Source organism: Felis catus, chromosome A2, assembly GCF_018350175.1.
Source record: "Felis catus isolate Fca126 chromosome A2, F.catus_Fca126_mat1.0, whole genome shotgun sequence".
NCBI lineage: Eukaryota > Metazoa > Chordata > Mammalia > Carnivora > Felidae > Felis > Felis catus.
Window position 1 is genome coordinate 75301334 of NC_058369.1, and position 26814 is coordinate 75328147.

At 41.6% G+C, this 26814-nt stretch overlaps 1 protein-coding gene across 1 annotated transcript in view; it reads left to right on the plus strand.

The window, feature by feature from the left end:
* Positions 1-26814, plus strand: part of VPS41 (VPS41 subunit of HOPS complex) — a 186059-nt gene that overhangs the window by 39435 nt on the left and 119810 nt on the right. Inside the window, exons 3-4 of the mRNA XM_006929098.4 lie at positions 1588-1695; positions 7767-7844. Of these exons, the coding sequence (XP_006929160.1) occupies positions 1588-1695; positions 7767-7844 (186 nt within the window). The remainder of the gene's footprint in view (positions 1-1587; positions 1696-7766; positions 7845-26814) is intronic.

The window sequence follows — 26814 nt, forward strand, 5'->3', positions numbered from 1 at the left end:
CTTATTGGTACATGCACATTTTATAGTTTGTCATTACATGTTGATACAGTAAAATAACATCTTTTCCTGAGTCCTCATAATAATTTTTCGTAATTCTCCTTGATTTAATTCAGAACCATTATAGGCCACATAGATTCCTAACTTTGTTCTATAACTGTGAGGATTAAGGATATCTTTTGTTGTTGTATCAATAGTTAGGTTGAACATAGAAAGTGAGTAATAATACATACAAAACAACTAAGAAATTTTTCACACATTTAAAAAAAATTTTTAATGCATTAGGTTTATTCAGATGAAAGTAAATGGTACATTTTCTAACATAAATGATCATGGGTTACCAGTTTTTATAATTAAAATATTTTTTGATGTATGAATACAGTTTGTACATAAAATTTCCAATTTCCTTTCTTTGATTTTTTTTTTTGTAATTATATTTTTCTAACTAAAATGAGATATTCTCAAATCCAGCAAAAGTATTTATGGTCTTGAAATACAAAATCCACATCTTTAGAAGTTTATTGTATTCCTGTCTCACTGCTGTTTTTTGTCCATGACGTCAAAGTGACCAGTATTTTGCCCACACATCTTTTATTGGCATATATGGACGTACAGTTTTTGTATTTATTTATTTATTTATTTATTTATTTATTTATTTGTCTTTATTTATTTTTGAGACAGAGAGAGACAGAGCATGAATGGGGGAGGGTCAGAGAGAGGGAGACACAGAATCCAAAACAGGCTCCAGGCTCTGAGCTGTCAGCACAGAGCCTGATGTGGGGCTCGAACTCACAAACCGCAAGATCATGATCTGAGCCAAAGTTGGATGCTTAACCGACTGAGCCATCCAGGTGCCCCTGTTTTTTTTTTTTTTTTTTTTTTTAAGTTTAGGTATTTATTTTGAGAGAGAGAGAGAGAGACTGTGGGAGTGGGGAAAGGGCAGGGAGTGAGGGGGGAGAGAATCCCAAGCAGGTTCAGCACTGTCAGCTCAGAGCCCTATGCAAGGCTCAAAGTCACAAAATCACAAGATCATGACCTGAGCTGAAACCAAGAGTTGGACGCTTAACTGTCTGAGCCTCCTAGGTGTCCCTGGGTAGATAGTTTTATATTTAATATGCCAAGGTTGATTACTGTCGACGGTAAGTATGTATACTCCTGTCCTCAACTTTTGAATGTATTCTACTTGTGAAGTTGTAACAGTTGATGTACCCAATTGGAAAAATGGAAACCTGAAGCTCTATTTTTTTTTTTAATTTTAATTAATTTTTTTTGAGAGCTAGAGAGCACAAGCAGGTGAGGGGTAGAGAAGGCGAGACAGAATCCCAAGCATGCTCTGTGCTTCACTGCAGTGCCCAGTGTGGGGCTTGAACTTGCAAACTGTGAGATCATGACCTGAGCCAAGATCAAGAGTCGGACACTCAACTGACTGAGCCACTGGGGCACCCCAAAACATTAAGATCTTAACCTTTACCTATAGTTGTAGTTATTGACGATCATGGAGGAAGCCATCCCTGTTCCCCCTTAAGAATAATGTGTTTCGAGTCTATTTCAAATCTGTGATGGCTGTCATTTTCTCTGTTTTTTGTGTAGGAAGAAGAAAGTGAGGAGGAACCCAAACTGAAGTATGAAAGGCTTTCCAATGGGGTAACTGAAATCCTTCAGAAGGATGCGGCTGGCTGCATGACTGTCCATGACAAGGTAAGGTAGCCCTTGCAGAGGATTCTTCTCAAAGTCCTTTCTGTTGTTAAGTTTGTGTCTCCTCTCGACTCCTGATGATTTTGGTGGTGGCTTTTTCCAGTAATTGTATCTCCCTCCCACTCTTCCTTTCTTCTTCCTCTCCAACAGAAGAATGAAAACGACAACCAAAAACCTGATACGTATGTACACACATGCACACACACACACACACAGAACACATTGCAAGGGTGTATCAAGTAGAATTTAGATAGATGTGAAAGATTTCTAGCAAGTAGTTCTCAGCAGCTCTATCACTTTAAATTCTTCAAACTGTTAGTAGTAGAGTTGGGAAGTGTTCAGACTGGAAATCATGTAACACTCAGTGCTTTCATGATGGGAGGAGATGTTGCATCGGAGGTGTTAGGAATCATTAGAGCGGCCCCAAATGATTACTTACACATTTTATGGGTTAATACGTTCCACATCTGGGGCTCTGCCATAACAAAACCCCCACCAGCTTTGTGAGTCCCCCACCAGCTTTGTGAGTTCCCCACCAGCACCCTTTGCCTCTTGTTGGACCAAAACAAAATGTGTTCTGAGGGGGGAGTATTGGAGGCCTGGTGGTTTGAGCCACTGTCCTCTTCTCCCCTGTGGGCCTCCACAAGTGAGGCAGTCTCCCCAACTCTGATCCATCCCCTGGCTTCATCCTGAATCACCTGTAGTGTTTCTTCATCCTCCTCCTTCCCTCTACCCTTCCTTTTGTTTTTAATGTTTTTTTCTTTTTGAGAGAGAAAGCTCAGAAGCAGGGGAGGGGCGAGGGGTGGGGGGGACAGAGGATCTGAAGCGGGCTCTGCACCCATAGCTGAGAGCCCAGTGTGGGGCTCACACTCCCGAACTGTGAGATCATGACCTGAGCAGAAGTCAGACACTCAGCCGACTGAGCCACCCGGGCTCCCCCTACCTTCCTTTTTACTTCAGGTTTCATCCCGCTGTTAATAGAACACTTGTTCTCTCTTGCTTTAACCAGAAACCGCCTCCCTCGGGGCACCTCTTGTTGTGGCTGTCCCACCATCTACCCCTTCTCATTGTCGCCATCTTCCAGTCTGGCATGGCGACCACATCCCAGCCTGCTCGTCACCTTGCTTCGCTCGCTGAAGACTGGCCTTGCCGTCCTTCTTGCGGGTCTTTTTCTTGATCTTAAATTTCAGTTTCCATGACTGTCCCCTAAGGACGCCTCCCCAGAATAGCGTGCCCGTTTAGCCAGGTGCCTCGTTAACAGTTCCACCTTTTGTTCCATTTTTGCCAGAAGCTCCGCTCCCCCATCATGAGCGCCCCTTCTGCTCCCTCTGTAATCTCACATCTGGTTTTTGTTCTCTGTCCCATTTGGCAGCACCACAGTCCCTTTGGTCACCTAAGCCAAAGCTGGCTCTTCCTCTGCATCCACCCAGTCATTCCTAAGTCCTGGTGATTTTCTCCCTGCCCCTGCCTGTGCTCCCAGACCACTCCCTTTTCTAGTTTAAATTTTTTTTTTTTTGATGTTTATTTTTGAGACAGGGAGACAGAGCGCAAGTGGGGGAGGGGCAGAGAGAGGGGGAGACACAGAATCCGAAGCAGACTCCAGGCTCTGAGCTGTCAGCACGGAGCCCGATGCGGGGCTTGAACCCATGAACTGTGAGATCATGACCTGAGCCGAAGTCGGACGCTTAACCAACTGAGCCACCCAGGCACCCTTCCCTTTTCTAGTTTAAACCCCTCTGCTGCCTGGTTGCCAGATCATCTGTTGAAAATACAGGTTTAAAACCCTTGGGTGATTTTCACCATCTGCTACGTGAAGTCTCAGCTCCTTCATGTGTGGCACGTGAGGCCCCCTAAGATTCTGCCCTCTCGTGTAACCGGCTTTATGTCTTACCCCTTTCTGCTGTATGGGTGGTATTCTGGTAGCAGCGTGTGGCTGTTTTTACTCATGCCCTCTCTTCTGCCCGGATCCTACCCCCATCCCACCTGCGCGAGTCTGTTGGTGTAGGCATTTGTCTTTTCTCTTTGGAACTTATGCACATGTTGCTTTGCAAATCCACAGCACTTCTTTCTACTAAAAACAATCTTCCAGGGGTGCCTGGGTGACCCAGTCAGTTAAGCATCCGACCTCGGCTCGCATCATGATCTCACGGCTCATGAGTTCGAGCCTGGCGCTGGGCTCTGTGCTGACAGCTCAGAGCCTGGAGCCTGCTCCAGATTCTGTCTCCCTTTGCCCCTCCCCTGCTCATGCTCTGTCTCTCCCTCTCTCAAAAACAAACACTTAAAAAAAAAAAATCTTCCAGAAATTCAAGTCTGATCATGTAATCCTCTGTAGAATTCTTTAGTGGTTTCCTGATGTCTTCATGATGTGGAAACCTTCTCCCACACCCTTTTCCTCACCTGTCTTTCATCTCCATAAATATTCAGATGCTTTCTGTTAGCCAACCTTTCCAGCCTTATTACCTGTCTCTTACTTGGACACAAACTGGATGCTCCCACCATGTAAAACTATTTGTCATTTCTTGACTTTGTCCTGCCCTTTTTTTTTTTTTTCCCAAAGTTTATTTATTTAGAAAGAGAGAGAGAGAGGAGAGGAGCAGAGAAAAGGAAACAGAATCCCAAGCAGGCTCCACACCATCAGTGCAGAGCCCAACATGGGACTCGAATACACGAACCGTGAGATCATGACCTGAACCAAGATCAAGAGATGAACACTTAAACGACTGAGCCGCCCAGTGCCCCGACTTTGTCCTGCTTTTTGTAGGACTCCATGCCTTTGAGCAAGTTGTAGTCACTCTTCCTAAAATGATCTTTACCGCGTCCTGTCCCATCAGCCTCAGGGTGTACAGTCTAACTCCTCCTTCAAAGCTCAGCGAGCTGACACCTGCTGTGTTCCAGAGGGTCTTAGAGATGCTCCCATTTTAGGCATACTCTTTAAATTTAATTAATCAGCCCTTTCAATCTACCTCCCTCATTATACCATCACCTTTGAAGTTATACCTGCTTATTATCGAAGGGTATATAGGTGTTTTTTGTCTGTTGAATGAACCTCTGGATGAAGTGGGGAGCACGGTTTGCCCGCCCAGAGACCACACTTTAACACCATAATTAACCAGGTTGGTCAAGGAGCCTTCTGACAGTGGGAACTGTACTCAGTACTGACTTTTACAACATGCACTCTTAACATGATGCCCATGTTTCTATTTATGAAGCCTCTGATCCAGTTGAGAGTATCTTGGCTCTTAATTCTAGCCTTAGGTGTGCCAGTGATTGACTGTTTCCAGGGAGGGCCTATCAACTCCTGGGGCTTCTTTTCTCATGTCGAGTTAAAGGCACTCCCTGCTCTAATATTTTGAATACTATAAAATGGTATGTGAAACATAGATGATTTTATACAGGTGATCACGTATGAAACAGGCTCCTTCTTGTTTCCTTCGTGGGGTCTGAAGGACTGCTTAGGCTTTTCTTCTGCTTCCACAAAGTCCGCTCATTCAGAGTAAAAGCAGTTAAGCAGTTATTCCAGGGGATGGGATGGGTCAGAAGGATTGGATGCCCAGTCTGCTAGTTCATAAAAGGAGTCAAGTTTCTATAATTAAATATGGAAGGGACTAATTAAATTATGCTCATCCTTTGCCCATCCTGGATTTTAAGTGTTCCCAGGTTAAAAATGCAATGGTTACAACAGCTCAAGGCTTTTAATGGCTGGAAAGAATCACATGAAAAACATTTTTTTAAATATTTTTATTTATTTTTCAGAGAGAGAGAGAGAGAGAGAGAGAGAGAGAGAGAGACACACACAGTGAGCAGGCATGGGCAGAGAGAGAGGCAGACACAGAATCCGAAGCAGGCTCCAGGCTCTGAGCTCTCAGCACAGAGCCTGACATGGGGCTTGAACTTGTGAACTGCGAGATTGTGACCTGAGCCACCCAGATGCTCCTGGGAAGAATCACATTTAAAGGGTTTATATTTACCTTTGTGATTTGTAGCCAAGTTTGCATTTTTGTTGTATTTTGAATAGTCTGAAGCATGTGTAAGGGAAAGTGTGACTCCTCGATAGTCTCAGTAGTTAGATTGTCTAAGACCTATACACTTGTCTTATCGAGCCTTTTTTTTTTAAGGGCACGTAAAGTATTTATTTCTAAAAGGCAGCAGCAACAATTGATCTAATCCAAATGATGAAATGTTTTAGTAAACAAAAGGTAGCTTGTCCTAGAAACTGCTGCATTTGTGTTCAGAAGTGTTCTAAAGTAATTATGGTTTCAGGTTGAAACAGGAAAATCAAAATAATTACGTTTTCTTTCTATCTGAAATATTAAGTGAATGAAACTAGCAATTTTGAAAGAAAGAAAAAGGGAAGGAATTAATATTTGGGTGCTCTGTATAGAACCTTTAAAACTTTTGATAAAATCAAGTATAATTGGAAGTTCAAGAATGGCCTCCACAGAGGTATTGCAGAATCATCCAGTGTTAAAGCAGTTTAAGGATCCAAGCCCCCTTAGTTTTCTGACAAACTAAATACAGTATTTATGAGGAGAATCAATACCGTCCAGTACTTGGGGCCCAGTGAGCTTTTAAGACTCATTGTTTCACCATAGACCGCTGCGGAATGAAGCGGAGTATTTGTTTTTAGCTAGTAGTATGTGGGTTTTTTTCTATTCAAATACTGTCCGAGTGTCACTGTGGAGAAAAAATTACAAGCATCTGAGCCATCTGAGTCCTCTGTTTCTGATTAGAATGTTCTTTTGCTTTGGAGGCAATGTCCCGGTTTGGGTTAAATATTCAGACTAATTTCCCCCTAGAATTACCTCTTGCCCCTTCGTTTGCAGGGCCCCGGCATCCGCTTACACCAGGCTGGCTGTCTGCCCTGGATGAATAATCGGCACGGCACCTGGTGCATTCAGGCAGGCCTGTGCGGCCAAATCGTCATACCTAGTTATGTCTGCACACCTGATGTTTTATTAACCAGTATTGATTTTTTTACCCGGGGGACTTTTTTCTTCCTGAAAAAAGGCAACCTTGCAGGAGTGAAAGGCATTGCAGGGGATGAATTTCTAATGAGCCCCTTCTCTCCCTTTTTGTGACTTCTCTTTAATGTAGCTTCATATTTTAAATGAAATTTCATTTTCAGCAATTCCATTTTGATAAAATCCTTTTAAACCTTGACTTCCTGTAAGGTTATCTTTATAAACATTGTGCTGCTTGGCTAAAACGCTTAGTAGCGACTGTAAATTTCAGCATTTCATTATAGGTTGCAACGAAGCATGCTCACATGCAATGAGAGACCTAGAATTCGGAACATTTGAGTAATGGGGAAAGGAGTAAAATGGAAGAAAAAAATCTCCTGTTCTATTTCAGGTAGTTCTCAACTTTCTTCAGGTTTGTTTAGGGTTGGTTCAAAGAATTAAAGGAACGGTGGGAGTCCAGAACTTTCTCCTACCATAAACTGAATACGTAGTTCAGCAGTTATTTTGTGACGGGAAAGGATTTTTTTTGCATTAGGATATAAACATCTGTAGTCAGTGTTACCCACTAACTTTTGTAGAGCATCTAATGCTAACTGATGATGTAAATGCTTCTGAGCTTTTCATCCCCCAACAGGACTCAGATTTTGCTTCCTAAAAAACAGTACTCTGTTGTTTGTGCGCACGTACATATATGTTTGTTAAACCCACATGATAGCACAGATTTACACATTTGCCATAAATTAAGGGGGGTTTCATCATTTCCTTTTGACTTTGAGCTCAACTGTAGGTTGTTCGTGCTTTCCCAGCTGCATGTGAATTTGCTGCCCCAGTCCGTCAGGCATTGTGTACAGACCGCAGACACACCATTAGTCGTCAGTAGATGAGGGTCGTCATGAGTCATTCTGACAGCCAGCGTGCACTCCTACGGCAGTCAGCCCTGCTCTCTTCTTTCCCTGAAGCTGGAAACAAGCCTCCTCCAACGCGTGCGCATCTTCCGAGGCACTGCAGAGATCACTTACGCATTCAGAGTGTCGACTTTGAAATTGGTTTGATTGCTAAATGTGCTGCGTTGGTGGGCTCACTAATAAACTCCCCCCTCTGTTCTTCTTGCAGTTTTTGGCACTGGGCACACATTATGGCAAGGTTTATTTACTTGATGTCCAGGGGAACATCACTCAGAAGTTTGATGTAGTAAGTATACGGTGTAAAATAATGTATGAGCTAAATAAACTTCATGCTGAAATTTTATGCTTTACATTATTAATTTTAGCAGTGTAATAGTATAAAGGAAGGGTCTCTATCAATTAAATCAGAGTGCTTAAATGTAACTGAATTTTACAGTATGCTAAAAATTATAACGGTGAACATAAAAGGAAAGAGGTCTATATATATACATACATTTTATGTTTTGGCTGAGTATCTTTTGTATATAAACTCCATTTAAAAGTTAATTTTTATAAATCCATTGAATTGTAATTCTTGAGTTGATGATACTCATGCCTTTGGCTTTGAATGGTATTCAAAATATTTCTCTGTGCGTTTTAAATTAGAACAGTGTGGAATATCTAGGCGAGTTGTTATTTAAAAAAAAAAAACTTCTTTTATTAGTGAATACTGATCTTAATTTACATATCGGGGGAGGTTGTAGAATCCTTAAAGTGTAAAGCCCTCTCATTTGGTCGGTGGTAAGCATATGCCCCACCATCTTCTCTAGATGCCAGATGTAACTGAAGATTGATCGGTCACCTTGCTGGTTCAGGTTATCTCTCCTAGATGCATAAAGCTAGTATTTTATGTGAATGTTTTCATGCTTGGTCCCTTAGGGGATTATACGGATTGAAAGTGAAGAGCGAAGCTTTTTAATTTATTAATTTTGATTCGGAATCATTGAGGATGAAGGAAATGTTGAATCTGAAGCTGGATTTTGGTGTTTAAGATATACCTTGAAAGCTTCAAGAGCGTCCATGCTACTGTGAATGTGAACACCTGGGGTGAACGGGGTGCTCGTTTTAAAGGGCACATATTACTTTTTCAAAGAGTGCATCAGCACCTGTTGAAAGATCGATTGTAAGGGATTGGTGTAGTTTACAAAGGAGCCCACAGTTTCTGATTTGGGCACATTGTGTCTGAAAGGAATAGGTTCCTTTGTTTTACTTAAAAGAGACTGAACCACTGAATGTTGATGGATTCTTTTGGAACAGTCCACGAAAGGGACTTGTGTGCACTAATCATACTAACATATCAGGCAAATTGTGGGTTCTGGTTTTTCTTCAGCATCTTTCAGACCAGAGGAATATACTTTTGATCCTCCCTATACCTCTTGGACACCCATCTTGGTGACATAAGCATCTGTTCTTTCAGTTGCCCTCCATTAAAATGTGTAGTTGGTGCTGGGGAGAGCTCTTTTTCGTCGTGGTACCTGTATCTCCTCATCTATAAAACAAAAATGAACACAAAACAAACAACAACAAAAAAAATTCCACCTTTCTGGTCTCTTGAACCTCCTGCTCCAGTTTGATTATCTGACACTGTGCTTCTAAATCAGTCTCTTTTAAGTATTGTATAGAAATTGCAGTGCTTGGGGCGTCTGGCTGGCGAGGTCAGTTAAATGTGTCCGACTCCATTTGGGCTCAGGTAGGTCATGATCTCCCAGTTCGTGGATTCGGGCCCCTCATTGGGCTCTGTCTGTCAGTGGAGGAGCTTAGGATTCTCTCTCTCTCTCTCTCTCTCTCTCTCTCTCTCTCTCTCTCTCTCTCTGCCCCTCCCCCATTCTCTTTCTCTCTGTCTCAAATAAATACACTTAAAAAATTGCAGTGCTTGATTGCTGAGGATTATGGGCATACCTGCTGGTTCAGTTGCCAAAAGAGAAACCAAGAAAAATACTGTAGGAGTTTATTCATGTGTTTGTTCACTCATTCATTCATTCAGTCCTGTGTCTACTCAGTATAAGCCTTCACTACCTCTTCTCTCCTGTCAGTTGTATCCAGTATATCACGTATCCTCTTTCAGGTAATTTATGGTGTCATCTCTAAATTTGCCCACAGCTTTTTTCTTTTTTTTTAATATCTTTCCATACGACATCTTCGAAAAATGTTTTCTAGAACCTTGCCTGCCCCCCTCCCCCCTTGGTTTTTTTTGGCAAGGAGGGAAAGATGGTTTGGTGGTATTTTGTTTACCTTCCCAAAGAATTTGATAATCTTCCGTATTAAGGTTTTTCATGAGACCCTGGCTTCTTCATGATCATTACCGTATTAGGCATATGACTTTCAGGTGACAAGTTTCCTATTGTCCTCTTTTGAAAGGAGCCTTAATGTACAGCTTTTCATCTGAGTTTTTTCTTCTAGTGTTTTATTTTTCTGTTTCTGATGATGTGATTGCTTTGTGGGTCTCTGTATCACTTTTTTTTTTTTTAAGTTTATTTATTTTGAGAGAGAGAATATGTGTGTGTACCTGAGCAGGGGAGGAATTGAGAGAGAGAGAGAGAGAGAGAGAGAGAGAGAGAAGGAGAAGACAGATTGAGAGAGATAATCCCAAACAGGCTCTGTGCTGTCAGTGCAGAACCCATGAACCATGAGATCATGACCTGAGCCGAAAGCAAGAGTTGGACACTCAATTGACTGAGCCACCCAGGCGCCCCTGTGTCACTCCTTTTAAAAAAGGATTCTTTCAGTAAATACTATGATGCCTTGAATTTGCCCGTTTTCTTCGAATGTAATGATTGCTGTTTTAGTCCAAAACTTCATTCTTCATTAGAAATGCAGTGAGAGTGAACAAATATTTTTAAAAATTAATGAATAAACACTCCTGACTTTAGTTTTCAGTTCTAAGTGAGAATAATTTAAACAAATTAAAATTAGAGAAAATAATACCTCACATTTGCGTAACATTTATTTTCTCCAGAAAGATCTCTTTACCCCATTCAATGCATTTTTGGTTTTGATTGCAGTAGTTTTGTTTGGCAGGGGGGTGGGGGCACGGAAGGATCTCTTAACAAAGTTTCCCGAGTGATTGTGCTGTTTGAGCTGGGATGGAATAATTGCTCTAGATGTCTAACTTTACTTTAAATACATATGATGTAAAAGAAAATAATGAAATAAATCATTCTGCATGTTGAAGAAAGGGATTTCTCTGCATTTCCACTTGCAGATATATATTCATGACAACTGAATGCTGTGTTTATGTACACACACACACACACACACACATGCACACACACACACACACATGCACACACAAAATGTATATAGAAGAGTGTTAGAGTAGCTCAATTCATAATAACTCCAAACTAGAAACAACCCAGATATTCATTGGTGGTAGAATGGATAAGTAAATTGTGGTAGATTCGGAGCACTCGGAAAGAATAAACTGTCTATACATGTAACAACATACATGAATTGCACAGATTTAATGTTTGGCCAAAGAAACCAGACACAAATGTGTACGTGTTGTAGGATTCCTTTTACGTGATGGTCAAGAAAAGGTGAAATTAAACTGTGGTGCTAGAAGTCGAATATTATTTGACCTGGGAGAGAGCACAGGAGAATCTTCTGGAATACTGATGATAATCTCTGTCATGATGGTTTTCCATATACATACACACATATACACATACATACACACACACACAAACACACACACACACACACAGGTATTTACATACAGGTAAAAATCACTGAACTATGTATTTGAGGTTTGTGCTCATTAGTCTATGTGAGTTATACCTCCCATCACACGCACACGCACACACACACACACAGACACACACACAAACAGAAATACCTATACACTTGTCTGTATCTTTGACCTTGAGCAAAACTCACATTATCCTTTGTTGAAACAACCCTTTCTTCTCAGTTCTAAATACCAGTAAATTTAAGTTGTTTCCTGTTCAGGGATTTTTTATATGAATGGATCATGCCTACAACTGTATATTCTTATACAATTACATAAAAATGTAGGTAGAGAGGATTCTGTGTTACCCCATCTATGACTGTTCTTTTGTACTTTCTTTTAGATGTGGATTTTGCGATTTCAGAACACTTAAAAGAATATTCAGGTGTTAATGTTTTAACCACATATGTGGTTTTTAGAGGTTATTTCTACATATAACTTTTTGTTAATTCAGACTTAAGTGATAAAGTTCACTTCATAACTCCCAGAGTAAAATGAAAATAGGCCTCGCTTCTCCTATAAAAGTGCTCAGGTTGCTAAGAAAACTGCCTTTAACATAACATAGATCAGGCCATATTCCCCTGAGTAATGGTTGTCTCCATGCTTCCACAGTATATGACATCTGACTTCAAAATTCTTAGAGGATCTCAAAGACCTTTGAAATATCCACATGGTATTCGTACCCATATAATGCCGTTAAAAATCATTGTAGTTACTTTCTCTTTAATAGCTTCCACTTTCCTTGAAGTATATTAATGTGAAGGCTTACTAGTTAGGAGTACTTTCTTGGAAGCAATGAGCAAATTATTTGGGAGCATTATTCCATGTGTTTTAAGTCTTTGTTCTTTTAAGTGTGCTAGAGGGAGAGCAGAGAATTCCACTGACCGGACATAAATTTCTGCTGTTTACCTCTAGGTGTTTTTCTTCCTTTGCTTGAAATAGAAAACGATCCAGCTTTGCTGTCATGGTGCCGTGGCAGGAGGCATCAGATAAATACGGATGGTCACAAAAGGAAAGGGATAAGAAAACAAAATAAAACAGAACAGGGGCTTATTGGGCATTTTGTATTCAGATAAATACCAATTTTTTGAACTAAATCTCTTAAGAGGTGTGTTCAGGATTCTTCTTGAACTCCAGATAGCAGAGTCCATTGATGTTTCTATTCTTGTTTTTTATTTAGGATTAAACTAACACACTGTGCTTCCTACAGCTAATCTTTTCTACTTCCTCGTGTTCATATGCTAATAAAATCCCAGATCTCTATCACACCTTAAGTACCTTCACAGGATGGTATGGTATCTTAACATCCCTTCTTCTGGGGGGGAGGGTCTTGTTTCTGTCCCCCCACCCCCGCCTCCATCAGTCTGATCACTGCCTCTGAGAACACTGGATGGCCCCTCATGCCTCCCCGGGTAGAGTTACTCTAGCTCAACACTCAGGACCCTGGTTTGGTCATATAGCCAAACCTACCTTTGTGACCTTCGTTTTAGTTTCTTTTTCCTCCAGACATTCTGATCCACTGACCATTTTCTGAGTATTGCCTTGGACATGCATGCTTGCTTCCAAGCTTTTTATCACATCTTTCTGGAATGCCCTCCTTCCATTAGTTCCATTCTTTTTGTAATGTGCTTGCCCTGGATTGTTGTCCTGAGGGTCCTCTCCTCACTCTGAACTCCTGTGTTATTACTGTTTTATTTGCACTGTTAACCCCTCGGAGGGTCAGTCCAGCTTCACATTCATATATATATTTAAGGTTTAGGAGAGCAGGGGCCGTTCCCTCTGCTGGGCCTCTCTCCTCTTTCTCTCTCTCTTGCTCTTTTCTTTGGGACTGTTTAGTACCTGATAAGCATATATTGGCTGATAATATCCTCTTGAAACATACCCACAAAACTGGTTATTTATCTGTCCTTACTTAATCTCTGGGAGTCAGATCTCTGCTCTCCTATGTATTTTTCAACCCCCCACTTCCCCATTTGGATTTATGATTAGGACTTTTTATATTGAGATGTGAAACTTAACTCCTACTTTCAAAAAGTAACCCTTTTATTTCATAGTAGTTACCAAGTGGTTAACATATACTCAGATTTTTCCTAGTTGCTATGGGTAATTCAGGAAGTCATCCAAGTTTAGAAGCTGAGGACATTTAGCTCGTTCTAGATATAAAAAGTGCCTGGTAAGGAAGCCTGAAGGAAATTGGGCTTGAGCCACTTTGGTTCTGTCTTCCCTGCCTCTGTTCTTGCTTGTCTGGGTTATCGTAGGCCTCCCTCACATATGTAGACATTCTGATCAGGTCATTTCCTCTACCAAACTTTGAGATGTTCCTGGCCTGTGATTGACCATGGTTTCATTTCTCTCTCTGGGCTTTGGGACTTGGCCATCTTTGAGATTGCACCCCTGGCCTTCTGCTTTCTGTGGCTCAGAGGAATTCATCTGATATAAATCAGCTCCTTTTTCCTCGTTTGTGTGTGTTGAGACCTAAGTGTTTGCAGGATCATGCATCTTTATTTCCCGTTTCAGGAAAAGAAATGCTTCCTTCCCATCTCCTCCCTTTGTTAGTCTAATCCTTTCAGCTTCTTGGACTGCTGTTCAAATATTCACTAACACCTTTTATCCTTCACATGATTTGATTTCCACCTCCGTGTTTTTACTACTTCTTGAACATCCAGTACTTGTGTTGAGATTATTAGAATAGAATAGAATAATAATATTCTATTAGAATAGAATGTGAGCTTCCTGAGGGCAGTTTCAATGTGCAGTTTACCTGTGCATCCTTGGTGCTCAGCCTAAAAACTGGTAAATAAGAGATTGATACAAGTTGGCTGAACTCTGATAGTTCTATATCTGTAACAGATACCTTATATTTGGACTACCTTCCAGATAATCAGGAGGTTTTTACACCTTCCTTTGCCACATCCAGCTGGGTGTGTATACATTATGGGAAATTGTATGGACATGACCATTTCTGTCAGAGTTAATACCGATACTTTAGGCTCATTCATAATGTGGCCAGGATGATATTGGGCTGATTATTGATGAAAAGAACCTTTGAGCAGATTGAAAAACATAAACTATCATTGAACAAAGAAATTGTGCTCTCCTCTTGGTCTCGTGGCACTTGCTTACCCACCTGATGTAAATCCCACCTATAGTATGTTCTTCCAGATACGGCACCATTACTTGGGAAGCATGGCATGTATCTTTTGATATTATCAGAGTCGTACATTGTTGGCTCAAATGTGTCAGTGTCTTTGATGCCTAAGAGTGATTGACAGGTCTCAGATTCCTAGGTGTTTAAAGAATCTGCCTTCTATATTTGGACTCAGTATTTTGAGTGATAAGAAATGTGTCAAAAGAGTTGAGAATTACTTAAGTGGAAATCATTCTAACGGACGCCAAGGAAAATCATATTTCCAGTTTTCTGCATTTTCGTATTCAATCATCTCCAGTTTGTGGATTATTTATGGGTATCTTGGTAACTTTGGTAGCATCTGTGCCTCGAGGTGGCTAAGAAAACATAATCAACTTTAAGTTGAAGCAATTAAAGCATTATGCTTACAGAAAATTGTAATATATGACTTTTTAGCGGTAACTACATTTGGGCAAATACCTCTTAAGTAGCTGAAGTTTAAAGTATTTCTTCACTGAATGAAATCACCCTGATACTTCACACATTTCAAAGTCAGGGTTGTAGTGATTTTAACTTTCCGGAATGAGTCTGAACTGGGTAGTAGATTGGGGCCTCACAGAAAACCTGTGGATTCCATTCTACATACAGTATAGGGGATCCTCTGTTCTAGTGCTTTCTTTCCGGGTCAGACACAGGTTGCAAAGTGAGCACTTTGAAAGGATGATAAACAATGTGGAGATTCAGAAGGTGTGATTAGCTTTGCAGGTGGGAGAAAGTGACAATTTGAGGCGAATCTTGAAGGGTGGATGAGCATTTTTCGATTGTCTGAGCAGAGTGATGCAAGCTTCATACAAAATGGAATCTGAAAGGACACTTAACACAGCCTTTTTATCTACATACAGGTTTATTTTTTTTCCACTAGTAGCTTGAGAATCGGAGAATGGAAAGGGAAAACTGGTGAGATGTAACGAGAGAGACTTTTTCAGCAGGTTTAGTAAGAGAAGGACCAAAGGGGAAAGAAAGGGAATGTTTTCACGAGAGTATCTTCATGGTGACTGGCTTTGGAGTTGAGCGTGTTTAGCAAACTAAATGAAACCATTATAGTGATGGTAAATCAGATGTCCTGGACCAGGAGGCAGGGGCTTTTATATATGGGTAAGGTAAGAGTGTCTGTGTATAGTTTAATAACAAATAATTTTTACCTTGAGTTGATGGTATATTACTTTTTCCTTAAATGAGCTTTCACTTTCTGTTTGAATAGCTTTGTTTTATTAGCTTTATCTAGAAACTATTTATTTGGCTAAAATTCCCAGGTAGTTTTCACTTGACACGATCATGATATATTGTGATAGTTGGGAACCTCCAGGATATTTTGTTCATCTCCCCACCCAAGACATGAGATTCTTCAAAAGCATTCTTGTCCTTTCCTTTTCAGTCCTTATAAAATAATTTTATATTCAGTCCTTTATAAAATAATTTTATACCTCCAGTAAGAAGAAACTTATTACTTCCGGGGGCAGCTATTAGCTCTTAACACTTTAGATTTTGTTAGCTTAATTGGTAGCAAGGAAAAAAATCCTTATTAAAACGAAATACAATGGAATACTACTACTAACAACCTCTTAGAATGGCTTACATGACAAAGACTGACTATACTAGGTGTGGGTAAGCCATTAGAAAAACTGGAACTCGCGTACACTACTGGTGGAAATTGAAAATGGTATAACCGTTTTGGAAAACAGTTCAGCAGTTTTCGAAAACATTAACATGTACCTACTACACGATCTCGCCCTTTTACCCCAAGGAAATGAAAGCGTATGCTTGTATAATCACTTGTACATGAGTGTTCATGTCAGTTTATTTTTTCTTAGCCCAACAGTGGAAGCCATCTACACATCCGTCTGCGGGGGAATGGATAAACAACATGTGGTATATCCATACAATGGAATTCTACTTAATCAGTAAAAAGGAACAACTGATGCATGCTGTATAACATGGATGAATTTCAGATCTGTCCTATTAAGTGAAAGAGGTCAATACTTTTAGTATTAGGCCTTTCAGGCCTACCTATTATATGGCTACATTTTATATAAAATGCTGGAAAATGCAAACAAGTCTATAGTGGAAAAAAAGCAGATCAGTGATTGCTTTGAGATAGGCAGGGGGCTTCTAGAGTGGCATGAGGAAACTTTCAGGGCTGAGAAATAACATTCATTATATTGATTTTGATGAAGGTTTTACGAGTACGTATACATGTCAGGACTTAACCAAATTTATACTTTAAATATGTACAGTTTATTGTATGTCAATTGTATCTGAGTAAACCTGTTAAAAAATAATAACAATAAAAAGACAAGCTGCAGAAAAGATGGAATAATGTGTTCCAAAAGGTAATGTTTACATATTAGTTCCATTTATGCAACCCCAAATTGTTTGGTATGCATTAAGGTGCTTGACATTATAAATGGCACCATACAGAATGGGGTCTAGGTTATCAAATTGCTGGCTGCTTTGGCTTTTCTTTAAATTGAGTTAAAAAAAAATACTTTTATAAATTTTTATTTTTTTTTAATTTTTTTTATTTTTAAATTTTTTTTAACGTTTATTTATTTTTGAGACAGAGACAGAGTGTGAACAGGGGAGGGGCAGAGAGAGAGGGAGACACAGAATCTGAAACAGGCTCCAGGCTCCGAGCTGTCAGCACAGAGCCCGACGCGGGGCTCGAACTCACGGACCGTGAGATCATGACCCGAGCCGAAGTCGGATGCTTAGCCGACTGAGCCACCCGGGCGCCCCTATTTTTATTTTTTTTATGTTTATTTTTGAGAGAGAGAGAGAGAGAGAGAATGAATAATGGAGCAGAAGCAGAGGAGGGGCAGAGAGAGAGGCAGACACAGGATCTGAAGTAGGCTCCAGGCTCTGAGCTGTCAGCAGTGGGGCTTGAACTCACGAACTGGGAGATCATGACCTGAGCCAAAGTCGGATGCTTAACCGACTGAGCCACCCAGGGGCCCCAACTTTTATAAATTTTTATGTAACTTCTTATTTCTGACCAATGAAATATAGCTGGGGGAAAATACTCAAAGTTTAGCTTCTACATGAGCGGTAGGAGAATTTTACCAATATTATCTTTTTTCCTGTTTTAGTTCTGTTTGCATAAGTGATATATGTCCCTTTTCAGGGAGAGTACCACCTTTTATAGAAACGATACAGTAACTGGGAGTGAAATCACTGGATAGGTAAGGATTTGACGTATGATTAAAAAGGGGCTTGTTTGAAAGGGGCTTGTTAGCGGAAAGTCTCCCCTAATTTTGTTAACTTTTTTTTTTTTTTTTAGATTTTAGATTAATATCTCAGAGTATTAAATGCCCTGTGAGGTAGTGAGGTAGTCTAAAAATCTAATTCCATTTTACTTATATGGAAAAAAATTAATATATCAGGGCACTTTGGTTGCCCAGTGATGGAAACCCAACTCAGCCAGGCTCAAACAACAGTGGGATTTACCAGCTCCTGTTGTAAGTCAGTTGAAGTGGGGACGCGAGGCTCCGATGTTGTCTTGCCGGCACCGTCTCTGGGATAGGCTCTTTTCATCCGGTGGGCGTCATGGTCAGCCCACAATGCAAGACTAATGTCACTAATCCTCTTAAGTGCAGCTCCTTCGGTAACTTTGGTAAAAACCTGCCAAGAAGGGCTCTGATGGGCCAGGTTGGGTATATACTTCTGTTTTTTTTTTGTTTTTTTTTTTTTTATTTTTTTTTTTCAACGTTTATTTATTTTTGGGACAGAGAGAGACAGAGCATGAACGGGGGAGGGGCAGAGAGAGACAGAGACACAGAATCGGAAACAGGCTCCAGGCTCTGAGCCATCAGCCCAGAGCCCGAAGCGGGGCTCGAACTCACGGACCACGAGATCGTGACCTGGCTGAAGTCGGACGCTTAACCGACTGCGCCACCCAGGCGCCCCTATACTTCTGTTTTAATAGGATGCTCTGGCCAGGCTCGGGTTAGAAGTAGAACTAGATGGGGGCAGGGTGATCCCCACTCTAATAGAATCAGTTTCTTAAAGTAAAACGCTGCTCTGTTAACTGTCAGGAGCTGTCCAGGAACCAGCTTCCCAGTGCCTTATACACTTGATGAACTCTGCTCATCTTGGAGTGATATTGGGCTGGGCTAAGGAGTCTAGTGACTGATTCTTTCCTTTGAATGCATCCTTTGAGGTGAAGTCACTTGTTCAGACACTATGAACACTTTTAAGGTTTTGCTATAGATTGTTGCATTTCAGTATACTGAGACGATACTGAACTGTACTCCCAGCAACCCTGTATGAGAATATGCTACTGTTTCTTGTCACCAGCATTAGGCATTGTCATTCAAAAATTCATTTCCACTTAGATTTCCAGAGAATGGGAATTTGTTGACTTACTTTGTATTTTTCTGGTTACTAATGAGGCTGTTTACTCTTTTGAAAATTGTTAGTTCATCTACTTTGTCAGTATCTGTGTAAAGTTCTAAATTGATTTGTAATTAAAAAGTTCACCGTTGACAAGGAAAAATAACAACATTGATCAGGGAGGATCATGTGATGGCTCAAAATCAGAAGTCACCAGCAAGTCAAATTTAACACTTGCCAATAAATCTTTCTGTCAAACGAAACACTGATGATTTGCCATTAGGGTGACGTCCATTTTCACCCTAAATTAATACTTTAAATCTGAACTTGATAATTTTTGTTCATTCACTTGTTTGATTTTTCAAGTTGTATAAACCTGTAATCATAAGGTATTTATAGCACATTTTAACTACATATGTTTGTTAAAATATTACTCTACAACAAGCTCTTATAGATCAATAAGGAAAACACACACACCGTGAAAGAAACAGGACAACAGATAAACAGGAAGTTCTCAGATAGAGAAGCCCAAATGTCTCCAATAACCACATGAAAAGACACCCAATTCTCTAGTACTCCTGGGATAATCAGGAAAATGTGAAATTATCTCACCCATAAGATACCATTTTACACTCCTCAGTTCAGCCAAACATCTAAAAGTCTGCTGAGTACCAGGCACAGACGCTGGTGGTGGGCAGGGAATCGGGCCCTTCCAGTGCCAAACAGAAGAGTCTGGACATCTCCTTGCTGGAAACAGGGACAGATGCCTTCCAATCTAACTTTATCTTTTTTTGTTTGTTTTTTAAGTTTTACTTATTTATGTTGAGAGAGACAGAGACAGCGTGAACGGGAGAGAGGGAGAGAGAGCGAGAGAGCCTCCCAAAGCAGTCTCTGCATACCATCAGTGCGGAGCCCAGCACAGGGCTCGAACTCATGAAACCGTGAGATCGTGACTTGAGCTGAAACCGAGTCAGACACTTAACTGACTGCATCAGCCAGGTGCCCCTGTCTTTATCTTTTAATTCCACATTTGTGGTATTTCAGTTCAGAAGCTTTTTTATTTGAACGCAGCAAATATACGTTAATCTTCTCATTTAGAGTTTGTATCTTTCATGTCTTTGGAGAGAGAATTTTTTTGCCCCTACTGAGTCATAAAGCTACCCTTCTGGGTACAGAGTTTTCCTTCTCACATTTAACTTTCTGTTCTTCCGCAAGAAAAAAACCCTGACTGTATAAAGGGGAAGGATTTATTACTTGGTATTGAGATGGAGTCTGAAGTTCTTGTCTTATCAGGAAAAAATATATATATACAAAAATTTGCTACCCCCTGAGCCTACCAGTTTCTCATCTTCTTTCCCCTGTGATTTTGACTCGGTTGCATTATTGGAAATGCAGCTACCCCAGAACAGATGTGGAAAGAGAAGCTTTGAGGGGGTGGTTGGAGATGCAAGCTGACAGGGCAGTAATGCCCAGCAGAAGGGAGGCTGGCCAGGCTCTGGGGTTGGCAGGTTGTGGTCCTGAGGCGGGAGTTGGGTGGCGTGGCGCTGCGGCCACCAGCCGGATGTGGGGTCCATCTCTTGGCTTCCAGCTCTTGAACCACGTTCAGTAGTTCAGACAGGCTACTGAACCTCCCTTGTGCTTTCTTTCTCTGAAATGTCGGGCATAGTCTCACCCCTGACCAGTATGATTCATTTGAGGGTTATTTGAGATCTGCATGTGAAATATTTGGTGCAACGCTCGTATTAACTACCATGAGGAATGGGATCAGGCCAAGTGTCTGATTGCCGACATTTACGACACTTCAGAAAGAGAGCTGTTGTTTTTTAATTCATTTATGTATTGGGCTCTAACGGTGTTCATGGTGTCTAGGACATGCAAAAATAGAAGAGGGAGGGAGGGAGGAAAGGAAAAAACAGAAAAAGAGAAGAAAGAGAAACTTTCTCAACACTCCCATTTTTAGACTGATTTTGCTGCCTGCTCCATCTGATCCTTTGTTTATTTGGGTGTTGAGTCCCTTTTCTAGTATGTCACAAATAGGTGTGTTTCTGTCATGTTACAAGAGCACACTTACTTAGGTAATGATGCTCTGTGAAACTGTTCCCAGTGCAGGTCTGGTGAGCTGACTTCAGGAATTCCTTTTTAGTGTAGAGACATTGCAACTTAGTTCACAGGGTGCTCTTTTTGAGAACTGTTGAGAGCTGACCATCTACTTGGGAAAGTGCCCTAATGGAGAATTGATAAAACTATGTTTTTACACTGGAGAGCATTCTAATGGTTTCCGTAGTGAAAGTACAGAGGCAATGGTGGAAGTTTAAATGGTCCTTCTCTGTCTTCTGCCTGAAAAATAAATTAGGCGTTTTCTATCTGATTAATAATTCGGTCTCCATTATTTAAACCATATGTGCTGCTAACCTTTTTAGGTAAGTGATTCCCCCACCCCAAACCCATGGAAGCACCAAGCCTTTGCTTTCTCAAATGCTGTTTTTAGGCATATAGAATGCATTAGCATTGTTGCTGTTATTATTCAGTTATAAATGAAAGAAGTAAGTAAGAACATCTTTGCTCCTAACAGAGTTTTCCTTTATCATTGGTGGTATCATGAATGTGCAGGTCGAGAAATGATGCAGGGTTACCTGTGGGCCCTGGTGAGATGTTCACATAGCTCTGCGGTTGGCATGGATTTACACTCTCTCCGGCTTTCTGCACCAGCTTTTGTTAATGAAGTTTGTCCTTCAAGGTCTGGCATAGCAGACGCTGAGGACTTGGCCAGTCTAGGGGGGCTCTCTAAGATTTAATTTAAAAAAAATTTTTTTTTAATGTTTATTTTATTTTTGAGAGTGAGAGACAGACAGAGTGCAAGTAGGGGAAGGGCAGAGAGAGAGAGAGGGAGACACAGAATCCGAAGCAGGCTCCAGGCTCCAAGCTGTCAGCACAGAGCCTGACGTGGGGCTCGAACTCACAAACTGCGATATGACCTGAGCCGAAGCTGGCGCTTAACCAACTGAGCCACCCAGGTGCCCCTAATACTTGATTTTAAAGAATAGTAATATGCTTGTTCTTTCTCTATTTATATAGTTACAGGGATGATAATCCCATTTCTGTTATATTAACTTTTATAGAAAAAACTTATATGCTCAGGGTAACGTTCTCTGGGGGAAAAGTGAATTTTTTTTTTTTTTCTGGAATTGTAGCATTAGAACCCTGTAGGCTAGGAACCTCGGGGCGATGGCCACTTGCAGAGGATACCTGATCCATTGTGCCCCCCCCCCCCATTCAGCTGAATTTACTTGGGTAGTAAAACATCAGTAATTATTTCTATGCTAAATTATTACATGAAGTAACTTAGACAAGTTGGATTGTGTGATGCATGGAAGCCTCTGTGTCGTGACACAAGGAACCGCTCTGCCCCTTCCCTGCTGAGCCCTGGCTCCCTGGCCTGATGGCACCAAAGTGCCCCCAGCAAGGTCCTGCCTTTGAATCAGACCCTGTGTCTTTCGGAAGTGCTTGTTTCTTCATCAGGCTGGTTGAGTGGGCCAGACGAGGTATAGTCTCTTCTTGAATCTAAATACTGTAGCCAAGAAAAAGCCAATCTTTGCCTAACTGCAAAGATCAGCCTTTTCCAGGCATCTGATGGATGTTCCGTCTTCAGGAAGCCCCGTCCTCTTCTCCTCCTTGAGGTTTACTTACGTCTCTGTGATGTTGATCCTCCCTCGTGTGCCTCCATTACCTTGTATATCCCCGAGATTCTTTCCTGAGCTTGTTCGTTCTTTTGCTCGCTCTTTATATTGCCGCCACTCTTGGTCAAAGCCTTTATTGAATCTCCCCTGGGTTATTGCAGTGAAACCCAGCTGAGCTCCCTGCCTCATGTCCCCCTTAATCCATCCTTCACACAGCTGCCCAAGTAATCTTCCCAAAGGAGTGCCAGGGTTTTGCTGCTCCCCTCCCCGAAACACTGCTGGCTGCTTCTGCGATGGCTGTGGGATAAAACAGAGCTCCTCTCTTCAGCCCTCAGGCTTCCACTGTCTCGGCTACAGTGTCCCCCGCCCCCCTCACTGTGGCCTGTGCCGTATCTGGGCTTTGTCTTTTGGCTTTTGCTGGAATGTGCTTTCCTGTCTTTGCCTGTGGAAATACCCAGTATCTCACCGACTTCATGACCGCTTTCTCGATGGCCCACACGGAAGAGTGCCCTTTTCGTATTCATTCACTGATTGCTTCTTCCTCCTTCAGTAAACCTTTTGTAAGGATGTAGAAGGCATCTAGAGAATGATACAACACAGCTCCTGTTCTCGGGTCTGGTCATTATGGAGCTGGTTATATAAATAATCTGTAACATAAGGTACTAAATGCTACAGTAGAAGTGTTACAAAGTGCTGGAATCACAGCCTCTGTACGTAAACCCCTTGAAGGCAGCCTTGAAGGCAGGCAACGTTGCTACGTTTTTTGTTTAATCCTCCTTGTATCGTGTAGGCTTTTTGGTAATATTAGTTGCTCTTTTGCTAAATGCATTTATTCTTATTTTTCTTCTGCATTATTCCCTTGCAGTGCCCAAACGACTTCGCATTTCTGTGGTGACCCCGCTTTCCTTTTTCTGTCACTCCTTCCTTTGTATCTTTGTTGGATACATGTATACGTAAGGAAAATATTAACTTGGTTAAGAACAGATAGGGTTTTTTTTTTCATCCTACTTCACACATTGTATTTCACCATTTTGAAAACTGTCCGTTGTGTTTCTTTCCAGGTCATTTATATATGTAAGAAATGTTTATTCTTCTAACTGTGGTTTTCCGGCCACACGAATTGTTTTATGGTGGCATCACAAACGCCACACAGTGTCTGGTAGGCGGCAGGTGCTCAGCAGTTCTTCTGGTACGGGTACTGGAAAGAGAAACTTTGCTGGCTCCTTACGCTATTGCCTGGACTGCTTTCCTATTCAAGTTTTCCTCCCTCAACTGCCAAATTTAGCATTGTAGACAACTACCCAAGGCATCACAGGGAGACTTCTCCACAGTGCCTACTCTGAATTGCTCAGCAAATGGGCATTGCAAACTCTAGGGAAAATGCGCTCGGACTCCAAGGACAGAGGACAGCAGCACATCTGTCGCAGCCCCGGGATGTCACGGTCCTAAATGTGAACAGCGCGTCAGTGGTTTGCAAGCCTCAAAGGGGCAAGGACCGCATTTACTGTCTTCTCTGGGCATCCGGCAACGGCCGCTGGCAGGTGAATGAAAGACGATTGAATAAATACATAGGAGAAGTTGACCAAAAGCCTGATTCTTGCCTTTTTACTGAAGTGGTGTTGTGATCGGTGCCCAGCTGTGAAGGACTGTGTCGAGGACCTGTTGTGTGCAAGCCTGCCTCCCACCGTTGTGTGTGGGGACGTGGCACGCACCGGCAGACGAGGACGTTTAACAAAAGGAAAACGGCTCTAGGAATCAGCAGTGTGCCGGCTTCTTAGGCGGCAATCCCTTCCAAATCCTCCCCGTGCTTTGAAAGGTTGTTAGGATTTAGAAGGCGAACGTCTGTGTAATAAATCTTCTGCCGTTCTGTGCTCCTGCCTCTGGGAGGTTGTACCATCCCGGTGGGGTGCCTTTCACCGGCGAGCCGTGCCTGGGAGCTGTGGGTGCTGGGCCCCAGGCGCGGGCAGCCGCCTGGGCTTTGAGGGGTTGGACGAGGTTGCAAATGCCGCTCTCAGTTTACAGCATTGAAGTCATAACCCCGCGTGCTCTTCTGGGGGAGGTGGTTAAACCTCCTGATTAGAGGATACTCTTGAAAGGTTAAAGTATTTAGTGGCTCAGTAAAGCATCCGACTCTTGATTTTGGCTCAGGTCATGGTCTCGCAGCTGGTGGGTCTGAGCCCCTCATCGGGCTCTGCGCTCACATTGCGGAGCCTGCTTGGGATTCTCTCTCTCACTCCCTCTGTCTCTGTCTCTGTCTCTCTCTCAAATAAATTAAAAAAAAAAAAAAGAGGTTAAAGTATTTGGGAATGTGTCAGTGGCTCTCAAAGACTGATTTGTAAGTATTGTTACAAATGCAGAAAATTTGAGCTCGAGTGTTAAAACAGTCATGACACCACTGAACGGACAGAATCCTTTTCTTTTCCAACAAGGTGACTCTTCCTGAGAACGTCTTTCCACTCTTCTCGTTCCCACATGACTTTTTACTTCTTGTAGATTATTTCCAAGGTATCAGAGTTTAGATCACTTTCTAGGGACGTCGTTTTTCTAATAGGGAATTTCAGTTTTTGATCATCAAAATGCAAGTTAAATCTAAGTGACAGATTAGAGATAATTAATTTCTGTTTTCCTAGCGAACTGCGTTCTTGTGGAAGTTGTGGAATATTTATTAAGGCTGTTGGGAAATGTAGACAGTGTACTGTGTGTTTTAGGTTGATCATTTCATATACACTCAGTTTTGCAGCATCAGAGGAAAGCTGTGATGAACCAGAAAGCTACTCCAAGCACTACGGCCAGATTGGAGTCACTGAGGAGTGCCTTTAATAGATGATGATATTGGGGGAGTAATTCAGAGTCCCTGCATTAGGAATACAGTGGACATTACCTCAAATAGCAGACCAGTCATTGTGTCACATTAAAATAGCTGTCAGTATGCCCAGCATTTTATTTTTATTTTTTTTTTTTAATTTTTATTTTTTTAATTTTTTTTTTTCAACGTTTATTTATTTTTGGGACAGAGAGAGACAGAGCATGAACGGGGGAGGGGCAGAGAGAGAGGGAGACACAGAATCGGAAACAGGCTCCAGGCTCCGAGCCATCAGCCCAGAGCCCGACGCGGGGCTCGAACCCACGGACCGCGAGATCGTGACCTGGCTGAAGTCGGACGCTTAACCGACTGCGCCACCCAGGCGCCCCAGTATGCCCAGCATTTTAACCAACATGTCATTTAAACTACTTTTCACTTAGAGATCAGCTTTGCTTATGTAATAGGTTAGTACTTTATTTTGAGAACATGTGAATTCTTTTCTTCGAGCTTTATTGCAGTGTAATTGAAGTATGGTGTTACATTAAGTTTACGGTGTGGGGTCTTATGATCTGATACACATATATATTTCAAACTATTTACCACAGTAAGGTTAACCTTGGCCTCACAGAATTGTCATTTGATGGTGATGTTATGGTGAGGGCGTTAAGTCTCATAGCAACTCTCAAGTATATGATACAGTATTGTTAATTATACCTCAGATGGTACCTCAGATCTCCTGAACTTTTTCATCTTATAACTTTGTACCTTTGACCAGCATCTCCCTATTTCCTCACCTCCTAACTTCTGCAGCCACCATTTTACTCAGTTTCCATGAATTGGATGTTATTAGATTCCACATATAAGTGAGATCAGAAAGTATTTGTCTTTTTCACTTAGCGTTACACCCTCAAGGTCCATCTGTGCCATTGTAAACAGCAGGATTTTTTTTTTTTTTAATGTGTGTTTATTTTCAGAGAGAGAAAGCACGAGCAAGGGAAGGGCAGAGAGAGAGAGAGGGAGAGAGAGAATCCCAAGCAGGCTCCATGCTGTCAACACAGAGCCCAACGTGGGGCTCAATCCCATGAACCAGGAGATCGTGACCTGAGCTGAAATCAACAGTTGGACGCTTAACCAATTGAGCCACCCAAGTGCCCCAGCAGGATTTTTTTTTTTTAATGGATGCATAATGATCTATATATATATACACACCACATTTTCCTTATCCATTCATGTATGTGTCAGTGAACACTAAGGTTGTTCCCATATCCTGGCTGTTATGAATAATACTGCAGTGAACGTGGGGGTATAGATCCCTTGGAGGTCCTGATTCATTTCCTTTGGATATATACCCAGAAGTGAGATTGCTGGACCATGTGGCAGTTCTGGTGTTAAGTTTTTGTGGAATTCCCACTGTTTTCCGTAGAAACTGTACCAGTTTACATTCCCACCAACAGTGCCCTAAGGTTCCCTTTTCTCCGTATGCTTGCTGGGCAT